The 24,376-nt window shown below is 34.3% G+C and overlaps 1 protein-coding gene across 1 annotated transcript in view; it reads left to right on the forward strand.

The window, feature by feature from the left end:
* Positions 1–23,956, forward strand: part of Adamts19 (ADAM metallopeptidase with thrombospondin type 1 motif 19) — a 268,784-nt gene extending 244,828 nt beyond the window's left edge. The window contains exons 22-23 of the mRNA XM_076855917.2: positions 21,513–21,690; positions 23,805–23,956. Coding sequence (XP_076712032.2) covers positions 21,513–21,690; positions 23,805–23,956 — 330 coding nt within the window. The remainder of the gene's footprint in view (positions 1–21,512; positions 21,691–23,804) is intronic.
* The last annotated feature ends 420 nt before the right edge of the window (positions 23,957–24,376 follow it).

The following is a 24,376-nucleotide window of genomic DNA, read 5'->3' on the forward strand; positions in this document are numbered from 1 at the left end:
GATGATCTTTCCTGGGAGAACCTGACCCATATATTTCCTAGCAACATAAATTTGAAATCACTTGTTTAAGCTGTCCTAAGTATAGAACACAGAATTGAAATATTGCAGTTCCTTGTGTTTAATAAAATGACATATTTTCTGCCTGAATTTGACCTCTTTGCCTTTACTTGAACTCCTGAAACTTCTGGTTTACATTATTGGAGACCAACTATAGAGCAAATAAAAGAGTATTGTTTTATCTGTTACACAGAACTTGGTCCTTTATGAAGTTTTTATAGAACTAATTCTTCATGTGGTATTAGCAAGTGGTTTATGCTTATTCATCCAAGTTTTAAAGACAAATTGGATACTTAGAATTTCAATTATTATTGATTTAGTCTTAGATTCAATTTCTACTTTACAATTTAAGTTTATTCAGTCCTTTAAAATTCTAGAAAATGATTAGTTTGGGCCACATATCAAACTATGACATTATTAATAAGTATTTATGCTAGAGATTATGAGTCTCTTTGAGATCATATAATTCAAAGCAATGCTGGAAGCACAGTGAATCATTTTGGAGGATTTACATTTACAGCTAGTTGGATATATCTTTATTTTATAGAAGTAGTAGATATAGAATTTGGAGTACAATGAGTCATTTTTAAATTTTCCTACAAAAAGGAACTGAAACCATATTCAGCATGTTCCATTGAATAGAAGAGGAATTAGTTAGATAAAGAATCTACAAACCAAGAGAATTTCTGCTAATGAATAGGGGAACTATATTGATCTAAATACATATGTTCTAATTATAAAAAATGCATTTGGGTGAATGAGAATTCTACTTATTTAATAGTTATCCCCTATACTATTTCCAGTTTCATGTAGCTTTAATTTTTTTCAATGTTTTTGGTAGTGCATTATAGTTATACATAACAGTGGGATTTATTTAACATAGATACATGCCTGGAAGATAGATTGTTGCATTTTAGCCCTTAATACTTCTGCTTTCCCTCCTCTTCTGCTTCCCCTAGTTTCCTTTTTTCTACTCTACTGATCTTTCATTTATTTATTGTTTTTTTTGTTTTTAATTAATGATATATAGATATACATAAAGGTGGGATTCAGTGTGGTATATTCATATAAGTATATAGCATTTCTTGGTCAATTTCATTCCATTCCTGCCTTTTCCCATCCCTCCTCCCTCTCCCTTGATCCCCTTCCTCTACTTCACTGATCTCTCTTCTATTTTCATGGGATCTCCCAACTTTCCCCCCTCATTGTGCTCTATCTTCTATATATGAAAGAAAACACTTGACCCTTGACTTTCTGAGTCTGGCATATTTTATTATTTCATTATTATTTCATTATTTCACATACCATGATTTTCTCCAGTTCAACCCATTTGCCAGCAAATGCCATAAATTCATTCTTCTTTTAAGATTCAGTAAAAGTCTATTGTGTATATATACACCACATTTCTACCTATTCATCTGTTGATGGGCACCGGGGCTGGTCCTATAACTTGACTGTTGTAAATTGTGCTGCTATAAATATTAATATTTCTGTATCACGGCAGTACACTGGTTTCAGTTCTTTTGGATAAATTCCAAGAAGTGGGGTAGCTGGATCATATGTTGGTTCCATTTCTAGTCTTCTGAGAAATCTCCATACCGCTTTCCAAAATTGTTCTAATTTGTCGTCTCAACAACAATGTACCTTTTCCCCTTTATGCTTGCAAGCATTTATTATTTTTTGTATTTTTGATAATTGCCATTCAACTAGAGTAAGATGAAATTTCAATGTAGTTTTGATTTGCATATTCCCCATTACTAGGAATGTTGAATACTTTTTGGTATATTTGTTTGCCCTATGCAACTTTTCTTTTGAGAAATGTTTCTTTACTGCTTTTGCCTATTCATTGATTGGGTTATTTGTTTTTATTTTTTTCTTTCTTCCATTTTGCTGTTAGGTTTTTTGAGTTCTTTATGTATTCTGGAATTATCCTTTGAGAGGGAAGTAACTGGGAAAGATTTTCTTTCAGTCTATAGGCTCTTTCTTCATACTCTTAGTTGTTGGCTTTGCTGTGCAGAAGCTTTTGCCTTGATGTCATCACATTTATTATTTCTTCCTTTTACTTCTTAACTTCAGGAATCTTGCTGAAAATGTGGGAGCCTGTGCCCATATATTGGAGTATTCACCCTGTTTTCTTCTAGGAGTTGCAGACTCTATAGTCTAATTCCTACATCTTTCATTTACTGACAGTTGATTTTTGTGCAGAGTGAGAGATAGGGATCTAGTTTTATTCTTCTGCATATGGATATCCGGTTTTCCCAGCACCTTGTGTTTAAAAGGCTATCAATTTTAAATGTGTGCTTTTGCATCTCTGTTGATTATCAGATGTCTTTTTCAACGTGAGCTTATCTCTGTGTCTTCTAGTCTATTCTATTTGTCTTATTGTCTGTTTCAATGCCAATACTATGCTGTTTTTGCTACTATAGCTCTGTAGTATATTTTTTTTTCTTTTTTTATTTTTCAATTTAATTTGTTATATATGACAACAGAATGCATTACAATTCATATTACACATGTAGAACACAATTTTTCATATCTCTGGTTGTACAAAAAGTAGAATCACATCCTTCGTGTCTTCATACATGTACTTAGGGTAATAATGACCATCACATTCCACCATCTTCCCTACCCCTATGCCCCCTCCTTTCCCGTCCCTCCCATTTTCCCCTTTGCCCTATCTATAGTTAATTTAATCCTCTAACCCCTACACCCCCAACCCGAGCATCCTTAAATCAGACAAATAATTCAGCTTTTGTTTTGGGGGATTGGCTAATTTTAATTAGAATTATATTCTCCAGTTCCATCCATTTGCCTGAAAATGCCATGATTTTGTTCTCTTTTAATGCTGAGTAATATTCCATTGTCTATATATTCCACATTTTCTTTATCCAATCATCATCTACTGAAGGCCATCTAGGTTGATTCCACAGTTTAGCTATTGTGAGTTGTGCTGCTGTAAATATTGATGTGTCCCTTATTTTATCATTGATTTCTAATTTCATTCCATTATGATCTGATAGAATGCAGGGTAGTAGCTCTACTTTTATATATTTGCTAAGAGTTGCTTTGTGGCATAGCATATGGCTTATTTTAGAGAAGGATCCATGTGCTGCTGAAAAGAAAGTATATTTGCTCATTGAAGGATGAAATATTCTATATATGTCTGTTAAGTCTAAGTTCTTGATTGTATTATTTAGTTTTATATTTCTTTGTTTAGCACTTGTTTGGCAGATCTATCCAGTGGCAAAAGAGATGTGTTAAAGTCACCCAAAATTATTGTATTGTGGTCTATTTGATTCTTGAACTTGAGAAGAGTTTGTTTGGGGCATATATTTTTACAATTGTTAAGTCTCCTTGGTGTATGGTTCCCTTGAGCAATATGTAGTGTCCTTCTTTATCTCTTTTAATTAACTTTAGCTTGAAGTCTACTTTATTTGATTTGAGGATGGAAACCCCTGCTTGCTTCCGAAGTCCATGTGAGTGATATAATTTTCCCCAACCTTTCACCTTTAGTCTGTGGATGTCAATTCCTATGAGATGAGTCTCTTGGAGGCAGCATCTTGTTGGGTATTTTTTTTTTTTTTTTGATCCAATCTGCTAGTCTATGTCTTTTGACTGATGATGTTAGGTCATTAACATTCAGGGTTTTTATTGAGAGATGATTTTTATTCCTAGCCATTTTTGTTTATTTTTGGTATTTAACTTGACTTGGTTTCTCCTCTGATTAATTTTTACTTACTGTAATACTTCCCTCTGCTAATTTTTATCGTTGCTTTTTCATTTTCTCTTCATGGAATATTTTACTTAGGATGTTCTGTAGTGCCAGTTTCTAGTTGTAAATTCTTTTAACTCTTGTTCATCATGGAAGGTTTTTATTTCATCATCAAATCTAAAGTTTAATTTTGCTGGATATAAGATTCTTGGATGGCAACCATTTTCTTTCAGAGCTTGGTAAATGTTGTTCCATGATCTCCTGGCTTTGAGGGTCTGGGTTGAAAAATCTGCTGAGATACGAATTGGTCTCCTCCTATATGTGTTCTGATTCCTTTCTTTTGTGGCTTTTATGATTCTATCCTTATTCTGTATGCTAGGCATTTTCATTATAATGTGCCTTGGTGTATATCAGTTGTAATTTTGTACATTTGGCTTACATTTGTAAGCCTCTTGTATTTGGTTTTCCAATTCATTCTTTATGTTTAGGAAAGTTTCTGATATTATCTCATGTAAGAGATTGTACATTCCTTTTGTTTGAAACAACGTGCCTTCCTCTATCCCAATAATTCTTAAATTTGGTCTTTTGAAGCTGCCCATCATTCTTGGATATTCTGTTCATGGTTTCTTACTATCTTCACTGTGTGGTAAACTTTATTTTCCAGATTGTATACTTTGTTTTCATTATCTGACATTCATTCTTCCAAGTGATCTAGTGTGTTGGTATTGCTTTCTATTGAATTTTTTACTTGGTTTAATTTTTCCTTCATTTCAAGGATTTCTGTCTATTTTTATTTTTTCCACAGTCTATCTCTTTCTTGAAATAATCTTTTGCTACCTGTATTTGCTCTCTTATCTCTTTGTTGGAGTGATAAATTTTTGCCTGTATTTGCTCATTTAGGTCATTCTTTAATTCACAGATCATTTTAATTATGAATCTTCTAAACTCCTCTGACATTTCATCAACTTTGCTGTCTATGGGTTTTGTTATTATAGTGTCCTGGTTTATTTGGGGCACTTTCCTCCCTTGTTTTTTCATGTTGTCTATGTGTCTTCCTTTCTTACAGTGTAGATCTGAGATATTACTGTTCCTACCCTATATTCTTGTAGTACCTATGCAGATTGTCTGTACCTCACCTTGATGTTGAGCTTCCAGACCCTGCTGGTGTCCCTCAACGTATGCTACTGTGATTAAAGGTGGTGGCAGCAATATATGAGGTTACTCAAGATAATAGTGGAGGTGCCCCAAGATGGCTACAATGTCTTACAAAGATGGGGCTGAAAGGGTAGGACTTACACTGTCTTTGGGATGCCTACTCTGAGAAGCAGCTGCTCCTAGGCTCTGTCTTTGTCAAAAAGGTTGGGGCTACTGCAAGGGGAAGGCTATGGGGATACCTGCAGTGTACCAAGAGGAAGTGGGTTAGGCTTGGGCTCCCAGGTTGTGGGGGGTGGCAAACTTGGACCTACTCTGGGCCTGGGTCCCGCATTTGTCTGTGTGGGAGGATCTGGGCCATACCTGAGCTCCTGCAGTGGTCTGTTGGTCAGAAGAGGTGGTCTTGTGCTGGAGCCTGAGCTCCAGCGGGTGTCTAATGGTGGCGGGGTGGAGCCAGGCCTACTGTGAGCCTGGGTCTCACACAGGTCGGTGTGGGTGGATCTCGGTGTAGTATAATTTGAAATCAGATATTGTGGTGACTCTTAATATTCATCTTCTTGCTGAGGATTCCTTTGGCTATTCTGGGTCTTTATTTTTCAAAATAAATTTTAGGTCTTTTTTTCTTCTTTTATGAAGAATGTCACTAGTATTCTGATGGGGGTTGCATTGAATCTATAGATGACTTTTGCTGATATGATCATTTTGACAATAATAATTCCAAGAACATGGAAGGGGGGGGTCTTTTAATCTTCTAAGGTCTTCTTTAATTTATTTCTTCGGTGTTCTATAGTTTTCATTGAGGAAGTCTTTCACTCCTTGGTTAGTTTTTCCCTCAAATATTTTATTTAATAATTTTTTTTTGAAGCTATCATGAGTGAAATAGTTTTCCTTGGCAGATACGTTTTTGGAATATAGAAAAGCAGTTGATTTTTGAATGTTTGTTTTGTATCCTGATACTGTGGTGAATATGTTTATGAGCTCTAGAAATATTATGGTAGAGTTTTTGTGTGTGTGTGTGTGTGTGAGGCGTGTGGGGTTCCTACATATAGAATCATGTCCTCTGTAAACAGAGATAATTTCTACTACTACACTCCCCCTCCTCCTCCCCCTCCTCCTCTTCCTCCCCCTCCTCCTCCTCCTCTTCTTCTGCTTCTTCTTCTTCTGCTGCTGCTGCTTCTTCTTCTTTTTCATTTGTATCCTGGTATCTTGCCTAATTTTTCATGCTAGAGTTTCAAGAACTATGTTGAATAGAAGTGGTAAGATTGAACGTCCTTGTCTTTTTCCTGATTTTGGAGGAAATGCTTTCAGTTTTCTCCATTCAGTATGGTGTTGGCTTCAGTTTTATTCATAGCCTTTATAATGTTGAAGTAAATTCTTCTATGTCATGTAATGTCCTTCTATTTCTAGTGTTTTTGCATGAATGGGTGCTGGATTGTGTCAAAGGCTTTTTCTACATCTATTGAGATAATCATATTATTCTTGTCCTTAATTCTATTTAAGTTATGAATTACATTCATTAATTTGCATATGTTGAACCAACCTTGTGTCACGGAGATGAAACTCACTTGGTCATGGTCTACTATATTCTGAATGTGTTTTGAATGAGTTTTAATAATATTTTATTAAGGAATTTTGTATCTAGGTTTATCAGGGATATTGGTCTGTAGTTTTCTTTCCTCGATATGTCTTTGTCTGGTTTTGGTGTCAGGGTGATACTAGCTTCAGAGAACGAATGTGGCAATGTTTCCTCCCTTTCTATTTCATGAAATAATTTGAAGAAGATTGGCATTTATACTTCTTTAAAGGTCTGTTAGGACTCAACTGAGAATTTATCTGGTCCTGGGCTTTTGTTTATTTAAAGACTTTTAATTTTTGCTTCAATCTCGTTGCCTGATATTGACCTGTTCAGGTTTTCTGTATCTTCATGATTCAATTTGGGCAGTCACATGTGTCTAAAAATTTGTCAATAACTTTTAGATTTCCCAGTTTCTTGGAGTACAGATTTTAAAAATAGTTTCAGTAATCTTATGAATTTCAGAAGAGTACGTAGTATCTCTCCTGCTTTCATCTCTAATTTTCTTGTTTTGGGTCCTGTCTCCTTCTTTTTGGTAGTTTGGATAATTGTTTATGAATCTTATTTATCTTTTCAAAGAAGCAACACTTTGTTTTATTGATTATGTTTTATTCTCAATCTCATCAGTTTCAGCTTGAATATTAATTATTTTCTGTTTTTTAATAAATTTGGAATTAGTTTCTTATTCCTTTTGAATAAGCTTCAAGTGTAACATTAGATTATTTAGTTGGGATCTTTCTGTTTTATTTTTTAAATGTGGGTACTCAGTGCTATAAACTTTTACCCTTAGAACAGTATGAAGTACTATCCAGATATTTTGATACATTGTATCTCTGTTCTCATGTGTTTCTAAGAATTTTTCTATTTCTCCTCTGATTTCTTCTATGACCCATTCCTCATTCAAAAGTGCATTATGTGGAACAGGGTTATGGCTCAGCAGTAAAATGCTTGTCTAGCATGGGCGAGGCACTGGGTTTAATCCTCAGCACCACATAAAAATAAATAAATAAGTAAATGTCCAACTACAACTTTAAAAAAATTTTTTTAAGTGCATTATATAAGTACTGACTCAGTGGTAGAGCACTTGCCTAGCATGCGTGAGTTACTGGGTTCAATTCTCAGCACACATAAAAATAAATAAATAAAATAAAGGTTTAAAAAATGCTTTTCCTTTTAAAAAAAAAAAAAGTTAATTATATCATCTCCTGATGTTAAAAAAATGATCTCTGTTTTTTACCTTATCTTTGATTTCTAATCTCATTCCATTATGATCTGATAGAATACAAGGAATTAGCTTTTTTGTTATAGTTGTTGTTGGTAAGACTTGCTTTGTGTCCTAAAATATGGTCTAATTTAGAGAAGGTTCCATGTATAACTGAAAATAAACTGAATTTGGTTATTGATGAATGAAATATTCTATAGGTATTAATATTTTTTTTCTTAGTTCTGAGGATACTTAGTTTATGTCTGGATGGCTGTCTACTGGTCAGAGAGATATGTTGAAATCACGCAGTATTATTGTATTGGACTTTATTTGAATTTTATATTGAGTAGGATTTATGTACATGGATGCATTAACTTTCGGGGCATAAATATTTACAATCATTATATGTGTTGTATGATTGCCTTAACCAGTATGAAGTGACCTTTGTCTCTTCTGATTAATTTTGGCTTGAAGTCATATATAGGAGTAGCTATTCCTGCTCACTTTCAGTATTCATTTTCATGGTATACATTTTTCCATTCTTGCACCTTCTTGCCATGGATATCTTTGCCTGTAAGGTGAGTCTGTTGTCAACAACACCCAGTTGGGTTTTCTTTCTTTAATCCACTCTGCCAATTTATGACCTTGAAGAGTTAAGACCATTTACATTCAGTGTTGTTATAAAGAAATAATTTTTATTTCCTGCCATTTTGACACATTTTTTGATGTTTAATTCAGATTTAATTCTCTTTTATTTTTTATTTAATTTTTTTTAGTTGTTGGTGGACACAATACCTTTATCTTATTTATTTATTTTTATGTTGGATGAGGATCAAACCCAGTGCCTCACATGTGCAAGTCAAGTCATCTACCACTGAGCCCATAACCCCTGCCCCTTGATTCTCTTTTAATTGACTATTCTAGTGATATCTATCCATTTGCTGGCTGTGATATTTATGATTTACTTCTTCAGCATGTAATATTTCACTAAGTATGTTTTGTAGTGATGGCTTAGTGGTTATGAATTCTTTTGTTTCTCCTTATCATAGAAGGTTTTTTATTTTACTTCCAGGTGTGAAGGATAGATTTACTCTATGTAGAAATTTTCCTTGCCACCCATTATGTTTCAGGTTCTGGTATATATTATTCAAGCCCTCCTAGTTTTAAGAGCCTGAGAGGCTAAGAGATTTGAAGAAAGTCTAATATTTTTAACTCTAAATGTGACCTGCTATTTTTCTTTTAAAGTTTTAAAAATTATATTCTTGTTATGGGTATCAAATATTTTAATTGTATTGTGTCTTAGGTTTTTGGGTTTCTTTGGTCTATTATGATTCTAAATGCCACTTGTATTTGGGTTTCCATCTCATTCCTAAAGTTTGGGAATTTTTCTCATATTTATATTATTTCATTGAAAATGTTATGTACTCCTTTGGTTAGTATATTGGTTCATTCTTCTACACAAATGATTCTTAGATTTGGTTCTTAATTTTATCCCAGATTTCTTGAATATTCTTGTCATGGTCTTTTAGCATCTTGTGAATGCAAGGCAAGCACTCTACCAACTGAGTTATATCCCCAGCCCATCTTTTAGCATCTTTATTGTCAACTTTACATTCAAGATTATATACTTTGTTGCCAGGTGCTCTGGTGTACACCTGTAATCCAGTAGCTGGGAGGCTGAGGCAGGAGGATCTCAAGTTCAAAGCCAGTCTCAGCAAACAGGAGGCACTCAGTGAGACTCAGTGAGACCCTGTCTCTAAATAAAATTCAAAAAAGGCTTCGGAATGTGGCTCAGTAGTTGAGTGCTCCTGAGTTCAACACAAAGTGTATCTTGGAAAAAGATTATACACTTTGTGTTTGTGACCTGAAAAAAATCGGTCTTCTTTAAGGTCAACCCTATTAGTGATGCCTTCAACTGGATTCTTAATTTAATTTATTGAGTCTTTCATATAGATGATTTGTTTGTTTGTTTTCAGAATAACTATCTCTTTATTGAAATGATTTTTCACTTCCTATAGATGGGCTGCAGAAGTGTTGGCCTGCTGCTCTGACCCTGGAGTGAATAGGTCACAAATTGGTGGGCTAGAATCTGAGCACACTCCCCAGTGGCTCTTGTTACGGGGTTGCTTCTCTATAAGCCCTTTTGGGGTATATTGCCTTGTGTATACATGAGGGTCTCTGCTGGCTCCTTGGGATTATCCTCAGGAAATGCTTTCTGCACTAGTCAGCTTTGACCAAAGAAAAAACAAAAATAATGTAGCATGTAGCAGAGGAAAAGTTTATTTGGTGTTCACAGTTTCAGAGGTCTCAGTCCAATAATGGCCAATTTCATTGGCCTGTACCCAAGAAGGGCATAATGAAGAAAGCAGCTCAGGACAGGACAGTTAGGAAACAGAGTTCCACTCACTGGGAACAAAATATAAACCTCAAAGACACACCCTCAGTGTTCTACCTCCTCTGGACAAACTCTCCCTGCCTACAGTTACTGCGGAGTTAATCCATTCTAGTGGCTGAACTCACTGATTTTTGTAAAGCTCTCATAATCCAATATTTTCACCCCTGATCTTTCTTCCATTGTCTCATGCATGAATTTTTGAGGGACACCTCATATATAAACCATAACACCTTCTATGGTTCTGTGAGTCTGAATGAGAATTAACAGGTAACTCTGGGACTGTTTGTACCCTGTGAGAGCTGATGAGGCACACTTCTATGGTTGCTACAGTTCTCTTGCCAGCTGGTGCTTGTTAGCCCAGAAGCTCACGTCTGTATCTGCTGGCTGTTTTTATTGGCTCTGGTGGTTCAGGGTATAGGGTACAGGATTCAGGGCTTTTACAGGCTACTCTGGATCACTAAGCATCTACTCCCTCTGCTGGAGCTTATTTGTGGCAGCTCTATCTAAGCATTTGGTGGCCATCTACGTCTGTGGGGCCTGTGAGTGCAGGTTATGTGAGAATCTTGTGGCACAAAAGCCTCAGCCATAGCTGCTGCTGCTGTTCACCCAGATTTTACCTGTCACCTTGACAAGGTAGGGTGTCAGTTGGTCTGTCTTCCTTGGAGCACCTTTGGAAGATCTGGGGAATGCTTATTTGGTTTGGGGTCAGCACTCCCTGGTAGTGAATTGTTCCTGGTCAGCTCTACCGCACTCCCCCTGTCTGTAATGAAGTGAAGAGGGGCTTGGTAGCCTTTAACTAGCAGAAATTCTTCTATAACTATTTCCTTCTAGACAAATTACTGAGGCAACCCATTTCTGAGGTATTCCTTCTGATTTTATTTTTTACTACCTGAAGGTGGGGAGAAGCTGATTTGATTTAATTTATTCTGGGTAGGCTGGCCAGCTTCGAACTCTACAAAATGGCTGCTCTGCCCCGCAGAGCTTTCTCCCAACAATTTGGACTGAATTGTCTCTTTCACTGTCTCTGCTGCTTCTGTTCTGTTTTTAACTTGATCTGTCTTTTTTTCCCAGCTAACTGTTAAGGAAATAGTTTATAGGCTTTTCCTCTCCCTCTTTCTCTCTTTGTTACCCCTACCCCCTGGCCCTACTCTGGTCAAGGTTCAATCTCAAGGGATGCTTTTCCTATTATCTGCCTCACGACCCAATTTCTAAGTTCTGCTAAATCTCAAGCTGTCCAATATTGAGTTTTAGACTATTTACTCTGTCACTCACCTTTATGGTAAGTTGTTCTTTCACAGCTTTGCCTGTGAAGGAGTTGAGAGTTGTTGTCTAGATTTGCTCTGCCATCTTAAGTTATAAATCTCAAAAGGGTATTTTATAATATTTTGCATCTTTTCTGGACATAGTGTTGTGGGTAAAAAATAAAATATATTGACTTCTTAATAATTTATTTTTGAAACTATGAAAGACCTACATATATTTGGATTATTTCTATGAAGTTTTCTTCCTGCACATATTATTTTTTTAATATTTATGTTTTTAGTTATAGGTGGACACAATATATTTGTTTTATTTTTATGTGATGTGAGTATCGAACCCAGTTCCTCACACATGGTACACAAGTGCTCTACCTCTGAGCCACAACCCCAGCTCCCACACATATAATTGATATTATGAAAATCTTGATGTATTGTCTTAAGACTTGATAATAAGTATGGGAAAATAAGTCTTCACAGCCCTAGGTAATTAGCACTGAAATTATTTTAAAAGAAGCCAAAAAAATGGAATGTAGAAATTGATCAAGTAAAATGTACCAGCTTTTTCTTTAAATATGCTTTGCATCATTAAGCATTATAACCTTAAGTGCCCCTCTGTTAAGCAATTAAAACAATTATTAAAATAATTCAGGCAAGTACAAAGTCTAGAAAATTATAATTTTACAAAATATTCTTTGCTGATACACTTAAAACAAATCTAGAAAAATAAATAGAAGACTTAGTGCCCTGTCATTTTGAGTCTGATCTTTATGCAGAAGATTGTCAGTCCTTAAAATTAACATTGACACTTGTGTGACTCATCCCTTAAGTAGGAACTTATGATTACAGAGAACATTTCTTTATACTGAAGAATACTTCAAGAAACAAACTTTGATCTGTTGCAATCAAGAATATTCTGACCAGGGACAATGCCACACACTTCTCATCCCAGCCACTGAGGCGGCTGAGGCCATTTGATATTAAGTTAGAGGCAAGCCTGGGTAATTTAGCAAGACCCTGTTTCAAAATAAAATGAAAAGAATTAGGGCTGTAGCTCAGTGGAAGAGTGACCCTGGATTTAATCCCCAGTACTGAGAAGAAAGAAAGGAAGGAAGGAAGGAAGGAAGGAAGGAAGGAAGGAAGGAAGGAAGGAAGGAAGGAAGGAAAGAAAGGTAGAGAAAAGTCTGAACTAAGTGACTGGATAATGTCACTTTTTTTTTCTTCCTGTGGTGCAGGGAATTGAATTCAAGACCTTGTACATAGTAAGCACATACTCTACCACTACCTTTGCTCCCTGCCAAAGATAACACCATGCACCTTCTTCATCACGCACCTCCGCAGCTCTGTTTTTATGTTGTCATAAGGAACAAAAAGCACTAGATCAAAAAACTCCAAAGAGATTTCTTCCTCTCCCTGGATCAGGCTAGGACCTTAACAAATGGATTCCCACATTGTGTCATAGACACAATCCCAATTAAAATTAGCTTGCAAGGGATCCTAGAGTCCTAGTGAATATATGTATAATTTCTTGGTTTTAATACAACTAAATGAGTTAAATTGATGCTTAATGTCATATTAGAGAGATTTCCCATTCAAATTTAAGGAAATAATTAGCAGCAACAGCAAATAACCAAATTAAAAATCCTAGTAAAATTTAACAGAAAATGTTAAGTGTCAACTGAAACTAGAGAATAAAAGGAGTGAATAAAATGAAAACTGCTAAAATGGAGAAAGTATACTGTCGAGTAGACATAAGAAAAATGGCATATACTAAAGACCTGAATGCCATCACTGTTTTAAGGCTAAATTCATAGTAAGTATTCTTTAGATTTACATTCCCAAAGTTATGTTCTGTGGAAAGCACACCCCCTGGCATGTGCTCTCCATGTATGGGAAAAAGATGGCATGACATAAAAACAGCAAATACTCTTTGCCTTTAGGAAGGAGAAATTATGGCATTTCCTTTTTCATCTTTCTTTTTAAAAGGTCACTTTAGCAGAGGATGTAGCTAGTTTGTTACTTAGCATAATATTCTGCAGGTGACTTCACATTAGGTTACTCAGATTTCAAAGGCAAGTTATGTAATATTTTTTCTAGTTAGAGGAAATTTGTAGATTGAAACCAAATTGAAAGCATACATTTAACCCATTCTTGAACTGAGTTAGCATATTATTTATTAGTTTCTAATTATCTTTACAAGTATATTGATATTTGGAAAATATAACTGTTTACAATTTTTATAATTATAAGCAATTATATAAGACAAGAAAATTGGTCAAATATCCCATAAACAAATACAAAACTATTCCACTGAAAGCTATCACTGTCAGATCAATCAATCAATCAATCAATCAATTAAAGAAACAAAGGACTATGAGCTGACTTTTAAAGTATGTGATCTTTTCTCAGCATTATTTGTGACAACAAAACTTTGCAGGTAACTTATATTCTATAAGCAGTTACTTAAATCATGATATATTCAAATTGGGGTATATAGAACGGAATACTGTAGCTTTTTAAAATATTTGTAGATAAATATGTGATGATGAAATAATTTCTTTGAGACCTATATTATTAAAATAGCATGCAAAAAGTAACATAGTGTCAGCAAAGGTGATATCCATATTGTGTGTGTGTGTGTGTGTGTGTGTGTGTATTAAACTTTTTCTGTAATTCATTTGAATTACATGGAAGGAAAAGGACTCTGTCCTTCTAATTTTACCACATCCATATATTATTTTTAGTTTTGCAAACTTGACAGTTTCTACCTGGAATATTAATATTAAAATATCATACTCTAAATCCCTACTGCTTTTTGTGCTGCAATATTAATATGATCGATGTCATGGATATAGGGATATGTTATGAGAATACTGTTGAATTTCTAGGGAAGGATGAGAACTCTGGACTTTTAAGAGATGAGATAGCTCAGTGGATGAAGTTAGAAAGTTCTGGATTGAATCCTGAATCTTCTGCTCAGATAAATTAATCAGTCTAAATAAGTTAATTCATGGAAATTTCTTAGCATAGGATCTCATACACAGTAGTTTCATAAATAGTATTTACATATTAATCAATATAATTTTAGATAACTATATGACTCCCTTCACCTTTTTGTGTATGGTAATAAACTTGAAAGTGTGATTTTGTAAAGTAGATTAACCCTTGTTTGAATACCATGATATTTGAGCTAAAGTTTTCTCAAGGTTGAGTTTTAAGAAAACTGGAAGACTATTTTTGCATCCTCTTGAATCATTTGATTAGAATGTCCACCACCAGGTTAGATGGAATTATCTGAACTAGAAGGGAAATAGTAAATGGAATCAAAACTTACCTAAGAACTTTTTATGTGATCTGGTGAATTGGGGTTTATTTCCAATTGGATTGAGTTAAAGATAGCAATATAATGTTCTCTATTAAGGCTTTATTTTAAAATATAACAAAATAAAAGCACACACTTCTCTTTTTCATTTGATCACAGAGGGATCTGAACCATTGTTGATAGAAAATTATTGGACTTTATCGGAAATTATTCCATTTGAAAAGGAAATTTAATCACTGCCATTCTAAAAAGTTCTCTCTTGAAAGGAGATGTGTCACTGGAATGACAGTGATAAAATAGAACTATCTTGATTTGTACACTTTTATATTATTATTATTTATTTTTGTTTGTTTTTTAACCTCTGTAATACCCAGTGATTTGTGAACTGAGCTCTGAGTGAGTCAAAAGAGTACTGCCTAGGACTTTGTATTTATTAATTGCTTTATAATGCAAAATGTATTTCTTGTCTTCCATTTTAGTCCTGATCAATGTATTTTTTTTTTATCATGACAGTTCACTCACAACATATTCAGGTTTCTCTTCATCATTCATAACCAATCTGATTTTGCCACATATATTTCCTTGATTTGCTATAACAATGAAACCAAGAAAACTTGAAACTTAGGACCAAAGAAAAAAAAGAAAGAAAGAAAAAGGAAAAGAGAAAGGGAGAGAGAATTAATTAAGCACACACACTGAAAACACCCTGAAATGTTTGACCTCTAGCAATGGATTCAATTCCAAATACTCATGTTTTAAATAGACAGACGAATGACTTTAAAAATATGTTGAAACACTGACCAAAATAAATAGCAAATCTTAAAAAACAAAGCTAACTTTTTTTCTTCAGTGTGCTTGTTTCACACTCACTTTATTAAAAAGTTGAAAGATGGAACTGCCAAACGTATACATAGATGAACAGGAATGCTGCACTAATAATTTCCAGTGGAAGTCATCCTTCAGCTTCCCTGTGAGGTCCACTCTCCACTGTGAATGCTGCTGCACTCTTGTTAAACCACTTTGGAATAACCCATTTATTCACACAGACAAATTGCCCAAGACAATGCTGTTAACCTTGTTACAGATTGGCACTTATCATTTTAGATTATATCAGATTCTGCAAAATTATCTGTTATATTGGGTGAGGAAAAAAATTTTAAGTTCTGCCAGTGACAATTTTCCTCTAATTTAGGAATTCCTATTTCTTGTAGAAGCCAGCTGGAAATAAGTAAAGCATTACAGAACCTTTCTTAGCTGTTGGCCTGGAGAATACACATTCTCTCCAAAATATATATCTTTGGCACAGTCTAGAAGTAAGGAATCTTGGGTAATCTCTATACTGGCCAAGTGTGAGAATTATTATTTTTAACCCCTAAAACACTAAAATCTTTCCTCCCCTCATTAAGGAATACAAATATAAATTAGTGTCAGTTTAGTTAGGGTTTTTTTTAATCTAACTAAAGTTTAAATAAATACCTACGATATTTTTGCTATTGGTTTTCTGCATCTTTGGAAGTCTTCAAGATGACATTTTGTAGGATTTATAGCTTGAAGAGTTTCACAGTTTCTTTAGGATTGTGTTTAACATGCACAGATTAAGAGTTCCATAAACTCACTGACAAACTAGTTGATTATATAACCTAAATCCACATACTTATACCATGATATCACATATGGCCCACAAACCTAAGTAATCTAAATAATATTCAGAGTGGCAAAAACTAACTAGCCCCAAAATAGTGCTTAAATGACTTTTCTGAAGTCCTGAAATGAAAGGTAGAAACAACATTTTACCAATAATTTTCAAGTTTGGCATTTTACTATAGTATTTCAATATCTAAGACTAGATACAGAAATCTTGTTTTAACCCTGTGTTCAAAATCACATACTATTTCAAACTATAACTTAATGCAAAAAATAGAACATATTATGTAATAATAGTTACTAGCTAACAGTATTTAGTGATTATTTCAATATATATTTTCAAGATAATGTACTTAAAGTAAAATCTCAAATTGCTTTTTCAGGAAATATTCCTTTCTACTACTAAAATATGTATTGCTTTTTTTTTTCATTTGAGTTCTTTTGTATTAAAAGCCAGTTAGAGAGTTCCTATCATAAACTTCAATTTAATATTTTTATAGTTCTTCCTTTCACATTCACTTTGAGAAGCATAAAAAATGTTTGTTTCTACAATAGAAGAATTATAATATTCAGTGTCACAATTCAAGCATAGCTGGCTGGCCATGCCAGTTAAAGAAAAACATGCTAATTGTTGACTGTTTACTAGATAGCAAGACTGTAAGACATCCGCATAGGAATAGATTCCTGGATTTCAGAGTCCACAGGTGTGGAAGCAACACAAGGATCAAATACCAGTGAAAGGAATAAATGTCTTCTTTCTAAAAGTGAGAGTAGTTAGTGGTGTTTTTGTATATCCCATTAGGGCTCCAAGTATGTAGTCCAGAAATACAAGGATTAATTCTTAGTCTAGAAGATAGCAACATTCTTTGATGAATTTGACAGATATGGTAAAAAATAGGTTATGCCATAAGCAATTAAGGAAATTCCTACATGCTTTATGAATTTTCAATGCCAGAAAGAAAATTTTATACTTTATAAAAGTAGATTCCAATTGTACTAGGGATAACCATTGAAGAACCTATGGGAATTGTGGGTAACCTTTCTCTTCCTTACTTGGGCACTGTACAGATTTGTAGATGGCTGTTCATTGGTGTGTTTATAGCCTCTTTTCTTTGATTAAACATGTTTTACACATTTCAGTATATTTCAGAGTTTGTTATCATTCAATGGTATTTAGTGGGCCACTAAAGAAATAGTATTCATAGAAACAGTAGGAAAAATACATGTACATTATTTTTAAAAGATGTGGATTTTTTTTTCTTTTGGCAGGGGCGGGGGAGGGGGGGGTTACCAGGGATTGAACTCAGAGTTACTCAACCACAGAGCCATATTCCCAGCCCTTTTTGTATTTTATTTAGAGACAGGGTCTCACAGAGTTACTTAGGACCTCACTAAGTTGCTGAGGCTGGCTTTGAACTCGAGATCCTCCTGCCTCAGCCTCCTGAGCTGCTAGGATTTCAGGCATGCACTACCATGACCAGCAAAAGATGTGGAATTTTTGATAAACATTTAAATATATTGAAAAGGGAATATTTCCATGTAAAATAATTGACTCTTAGCAACACAGTACATTCATATCTTCTATTTAGCACTTGCTTCCTCAACAAGTTATTTATCCCATCTAATTATACCATGACTTAGACCTAATTGTCCTCCATTTCTAAAATGCATCAGATCAGACTTTAGAAACTTTAATTTCTTCAGACTGCAGTTGTTCAGCAACACAAACTGACTGCTTTTGAACATACAGAAACTATGAGAGCAAGTAAATGGTCATTACTTGAGAACACCTACAGGGTGTTCAGGGGTTCGTTCAAGATCTTCGCCACACTTTCTATGAGTGAACCTCCATGTTCAATTTCTTGCTGCAGTTCAACTGTCTATCAGTGCTTCACAATTCTTTTATCTTCTATGAGAGAAAAGAGGATTTCACACTTTGCCTTGTCCAACTGTTGGACTTCATAGGCATGCAGAATTCATCTCGCCCCTTCTTTTAATTTTTTTTTTATGTTACAATTAAGCAAGCATTTGTTAAGAATTTTATTGTGTTTTTGTTTTGTATAAATTTCTACTTTCTATCATTTGTTTATATTTTAACAAATCTATAAACTTGCTAAATCATTCTGATATATTGGCCTTTCTTTGTCAGTATGGGCAGACCCTTTCTTCTCAATGCTGTCATCTAATTTGACAGAAAATAATTTCCCAAAAAGTTCACTTTTGTGTCAATTACTAGAGTATCCCTGGTCATTTTCAGAAAAAAAAATATATAAACATCTGAGATAAGTAAAATTTACTCTGTATTTCCACAAACTAGGACATTGCATATTCTTCCCCACATGGATCCTTTTAAATTAGTTTCTTTTGATAAAATTTTCTTTGGCAAAATCAAATCAATCAACTCTTATGAAATTGCATAAGAATCACAGAAATGAAGTAGAGATTTAAATAATGGAAGTGATATAAAATTTGATGATGTCTATCTCATTTTAAAGGGAGATGAATTATTGTTATTACCAGGTTGATTTGCTGACATTTGGATGTGTGGATCTCCTTTCCCAAACTATTCTTCTAATCATTTTGATATTCCAAACTATTCAAAATATTGAGCAGATTTTTCTTATTGCAGTTAGTGTTTGACATGCAAGCTACAGTGCAGATATTATATAATATAGCCTTAGAAATTGTCACCAATTCCCAAGGCAAGAAAAGAACTATTCTGTTATTAGAGAAACATAAGTTGAGATTATCTCAATATATCACTCATGAGTATTCAAGTATAGGGAAGATTATAATTTTCTCAGGTAGAATGAAATATCAACAAGTCAAAACAAATTTTATTTTCAGAGACTTGAGGGCTTATTTTTAGAGGGGAAGGGGGGGATTTACTAACATTGATTTTCCTTGTGCCTTATTATCTCTGACAAAAAAAATCAATCTCCTGAGCTCTAAAATTATTAAGCAATTTTCTAAGCTGTTTTAGTTTCTTTTAAAGATTACTACTTCCTTTTTACTCTAGTAAAACCTGGAATATCGGGACTGTTTCCTGGGCAGAATGAAAGACTTCTAGTTCATGAATTCATTCATGAGATGTTTTGTTGCAAAGGTCCTTCGGGGCAACAGAATATTTTTCAGACAATACAAGGCTGTCTTTTTAAAATACTGTAGTCAGCAATTTTTCCTTTAAAAAAAAGAAAGTATCCATGGCAAGTTATCTGGTGTTTCGTTACCAGCTGCTGGTAAATTGATGTTGACATTTCAGTATTTTGGCCTTTGGTGAAAGTCTACAGTGCTGCCTTGTTTCAGATACATTTTCAATTTACTTGATATATATGTGAAGAGCAAGATTCAAATTTACTGGAAAGCAAGACTGAAAGAAAGGAAGGAGAGTGAGGCGGGGCAAGGGGGGATGGAAATTAATCCAGGATCTGATGAAACACTCCAGGTTCTCACCCTTCATATTAAGCAACTAGGAGAATCACGGCCCCAAATATATAGATAAAAAACATATTGTGCATATAGTACACAATATGCACACAGGTATATAAATTAAAAGTTTATATTGCATATGATGAAAAGAACATAGTATTTGGAATCAAAAGAGGTCTATGATAGACTGCTCTCTCCTATGTCACCTTCTCCATGAATCTGTCCCTGGTCATACTACTTAAATGGCAAACAACCCTTCCCAAACTTTCCCCATTCTAAGTTTTATTTTTCTCCATCGTACTTTCTGACATGTAAAATACTTCTATTTTATGTAAAATGCTTATATTTTACTTCTTTATATTTTTGCTCCTCCCTTGATCATGAGTATGTGAGCTTCTCAAGGGTATTTGTTCTTTTCTGTTTTGTGACTCTCACATCCTAATATCTAGAACAGTGCTTGGCACAATGTCAGCTTCTTGTGCAGGCATGTTGAATGAATGAGTTAACTAACTTGTATGTGACTCACTGTTTGCATTATGAATAAATATGTTCTATAAAAATGTATACTAGATAATGCCCAGAAAATATGAGGTATTTCACATGCCATTCATTTGTGTTTTTTGTTTAATACATGGATCTTCTAGGTGATCTGTAGATAGGGTGACTGTATATCATAAATCTGCTAGGTGATCTGCAGATAGGGTGGACTGTTTATCCTAATTTACCCAAGACTGCCCCATTATATGTTTATAGTTTAGGAATAATTATCATCAACAATTTCTTCCATAATTGCTTGATTTGGTAACAAAATATATGATTACTCTATCTAAAGATGAGGCAATATGAATTGTGGCAAAATAATTTATTTCATGCTACCTAACCTGAGTTTTAGCAAAACAAAGCCAAAAAAACACAAAAAAACCTTCTAGTTCATTGTTTAGCTTAATAGTAGGATAGGAAGATAAAGGATAAATTTGATAGGATGGAGGAAAAGATTTCTGTTTCTCCAGAAGAGGAACATTAGCCATCAGCCAGTATCAAGTACTGCTTAGATATCCAAACTTGGAATTCGTATGTTTAAGTTCATACTCCAATTCTAGCACCTTTTAGCTGTAAAAGTTTGGACAATTTGTTTAACTTATTTGAAACTCTATTTTCTCATCTGTTTAAAAGGGATAATAATAGTACTCATGGGCATTGTGTGAGATATTAAAGTAAATATAACCTCTAACTCAAGTGCCTGGCATATAATAAATGCCAAATAAGTGGTAACTACTAATGGTACTGTACGGAATCAAAGCTTACAGAAGTAGTAATGCTTTGATCCCAAAGAAGCAAACAGTAGCTTTGTAGTGCAACTCATTATTTAAATGTTGACCAGTTGGCTAAGAATATGTAAAATCGCTCAGCTTCCACAGCATTTAATTATTTGTATTACTTCTTATATTTAAATCTTAGATCTTTAAAAACTGTCCGCCCAAGCATTTCTGGTGTCATTCACTCTCTTTCCCTTCAAGCCATACTCTCTAATTTTCTTTATTACTCTTCAATGTCCTTCAATACCCAGAGCTCTGCCCTAGGTACGTCAGAGGTTCCTAGCAATATTGTGCCCAAGTTTTAAGCATCTATGTTTCTGACTCATATTTTGCATTGTTTCTGGATGTTGATGCTTATGATTGAGTTTTAAAAAATATATAGAAAATATGGCTAATGGTGTAGGAAAGGGAAACAACAAAAGAACTTTTAACAAACCTTGTATCTCTCCTAGTGCTCAATTACCTGTGGCAAAGGAATGCAGTCCCGGGTCATCCAGTGCATGCATAAGATCACAGGAAGACATGGAAATGAATGTTTTTCTTCAGAAAAACCTGCAGCATATAGGCCATGCCACCTTCAGCCCTGCAATGAGAAGATTAATGTAAATACAATAACATCACCTAGACTAGGTAAGTGACCAAAACTGGATAAGTCTGAGAAACCTAATGTTTTAGTCAGCTTTTTCGCTGCTGTGACTAAAAAGGACCTGACCAGAACAACTATAGAGGAGGAGAAGTTTATTTAGGGGCTCATGTTTCAGAGATCTTCATCCATAAACAATAGGCTTCATTCCTTTGGGCTCAAGGTAAGGTTGAATATTATAGTATAAGAGTGTGGCAGAGGGAAGTAGCTAACATGGTGATCAGGAAGGGAAGAGAGAGACACCATTCTCAGATAAAAATGTATACCTTATAACCATGTCCCAATGAATTACTTCCTCTAGCCACATCCCACCTGCCTCCAATTACCACTCAGTTAATCCCACCAGGTAACAATTCACTTATTAGTTTAAGTTTTCTCCTACAAATCTTCTTGCATTGTCTCACATGTGAGCTTTTGGGAAACACACCACATTGAAAAAATAACACATAAAAATGCTCTTCCACTTGCATATTACTTTAAAGCTTAAGCATTTTGAAGTTACACTGCCCAGTTTGGTCCTGAATAAGTTCAATCTATTTAGATATGGTTTACTCTAAATGGCCAGGTTGGTAAAAAAGAATCCTAAAGGGTAAATTGCTTTGGATCCTGAAGGTGTCTACACAGAGTCAGGTCTAGGAAATATTAATGCCTTACCACCCAAGATCACTTTGTAAAGAGTTAACAGGATGCAACCAAATTTTAACTTCAGACCAGTGTCAAGGCAGAAAGATCATGTAAGTTAATACCTGTGGAAAAGTGAGGTTGCATTATAAGCCTCAGACTTCCCATGGTTAACAGCCTTCATTGTGATCCTGGGTACAAATTATCTTTGAGAAGACATAGAGTAAAACATGGCTTTCATGAAGAACAGGTGCATAGAACTACACCATGGGACAAGAGGTATCATTTTTTTCATCTTTGAGGATATAATCATTTATCTTAAAATGCTAGTAATATTCAGATATTTATATAGTTATTATGTTATGAAATGCTTCCATATTTATTCTCAATTCCTGTTATTTAATACAATCTATTATCAATAAGTAGAGTGTGCATTTTAACTAGATGTAGCTGTGTTTTCATGACAAATACTGATGAATGAATTAGTTTTTATTGTGTCTTTTAACAGCTCTCCTACACGGTTGTCAGTGGGTGAATTTATGTTTAATACCTTGAGTTTTAATCTGTACATATAATCTCCAGAAAAAACCATTTGAATTGTGAAGAATAATTGCCAAAATACAAGGAGCTAAATTACAAAATGTACTTTTTCCAAGCATAGAAGTCAATGAAATGGAAAAGTTTGGGTTTTTTTATGGAAATACAAAAACTCTCTTTTCTGAGCCAAATAATTAACATTTCTAAGAAATAATCAGCTCAAGTAAAATGATAATAATTAAGACAAAGGTTAAGCAATCCTAAAGTAGATGATCCAAATTCTTTGAAGTATCATTTAGCAAAAAAAAAAAAAAAAAATTGCATTTTCTCTACTATTTCTGAAAAACTGAGATGAGATCTACATGACCAAGTTTTCCGATACCAGATTCTCTTTTTAAACACTTTTACTGTTGTTACAAATTTTAATCATTTGTAACAATCAGCTTTGATTTTACAGAGGCCTGAAGACATTATCTCCAGATATTTCACCTATAATTATCTGTCATGTAGAAAACTAGGAATGTGAAATAAATGTGAGCATATTTTCATTTTGCTGTCTGTTAGTAATTTCATTCATAAGAATACTTATTGACTTGCATTCCCACAGAGGTGGATGCACTGAATGCATTTTTCTTTTTAATCTTCTCTACCAAATTCCAAAATAAGTTTAAATGAAAGGCATAACATGGAAACTGACAAGTACCACCCATTGAATCTGGAAAATCTATCTTTAGGAAGCTTTTAAAAGTTAATAAGTAAGAATACTGTTCATTCCCTTTATTCCTTTATTATCGTGGGGTGGGGGGAGGTCGGTGTGCATGTGTGTCTTTGCCTTTTGCATTCCAGAAGGTAATATATATGAGTCAAAATGAATGCATAAAATAAGTGACTGAAATTGGTTTCTATTAACATATTATTGAACTTATTGTGTTCTGTTTCACAGCTGCTCTGACTTTCAAGTGCTTGGGTGATCAGTGGCCCGTATACTGCCGAGTGATCCGTGAGAAGAACTTATGTCAGGACATGCGGTGGTATCAGCGCTGCTGTGAGACATGCAGGGACTTCTATGCCCAAAAGCTACAGCAGAAGAGTTGACCTCTAGCAGGCTGGCTGGCTGGCTCACATTTCTTTGCAGTTACATTATTTATAAGCACACACACTAGCATGTCTTTCAGACCAAATATTAGCAGATTACATATAATTTAATCAAATTAATTTATTTTTTCTCTGCCAAACATCCAATGTGGTATTTGTTTTGATAATACAAACATTTTGATTTATACTATAAGGCAAAATTTATATGAATGAATAAGTTGGATCCAGTGCTCTAATAAAAAGAAAATGAAAAAAAAAAAAGATCATTATACTTAAAAACATTTTTTTTTTTAAGTTAAAGTTAGGGCTGTCTCTAAGGTGCTACTTTCCACTAACACCATTGAGTTATACAGTGCTTATACTACCTTAGCATAGTTTAGTTATATATGGAAAAAATCATGGTTCTTTTTTTTTTTTTTA

This window comes from Callospermophilus lateralis, chromosome 5 (assembly GCF_048772815.1).
Source record: "Callospermophilus lateralis isolate mCalLat2 chromosome 5, mCalLat2.hap1, whole genome shotgun sequence".
Lineage (NCBI taxonomy): Eukaryota > Metazoa > Chordata > Mammalia > Rodentia > Sciuridae > Callospermophilus > Callospermophilus lateralis.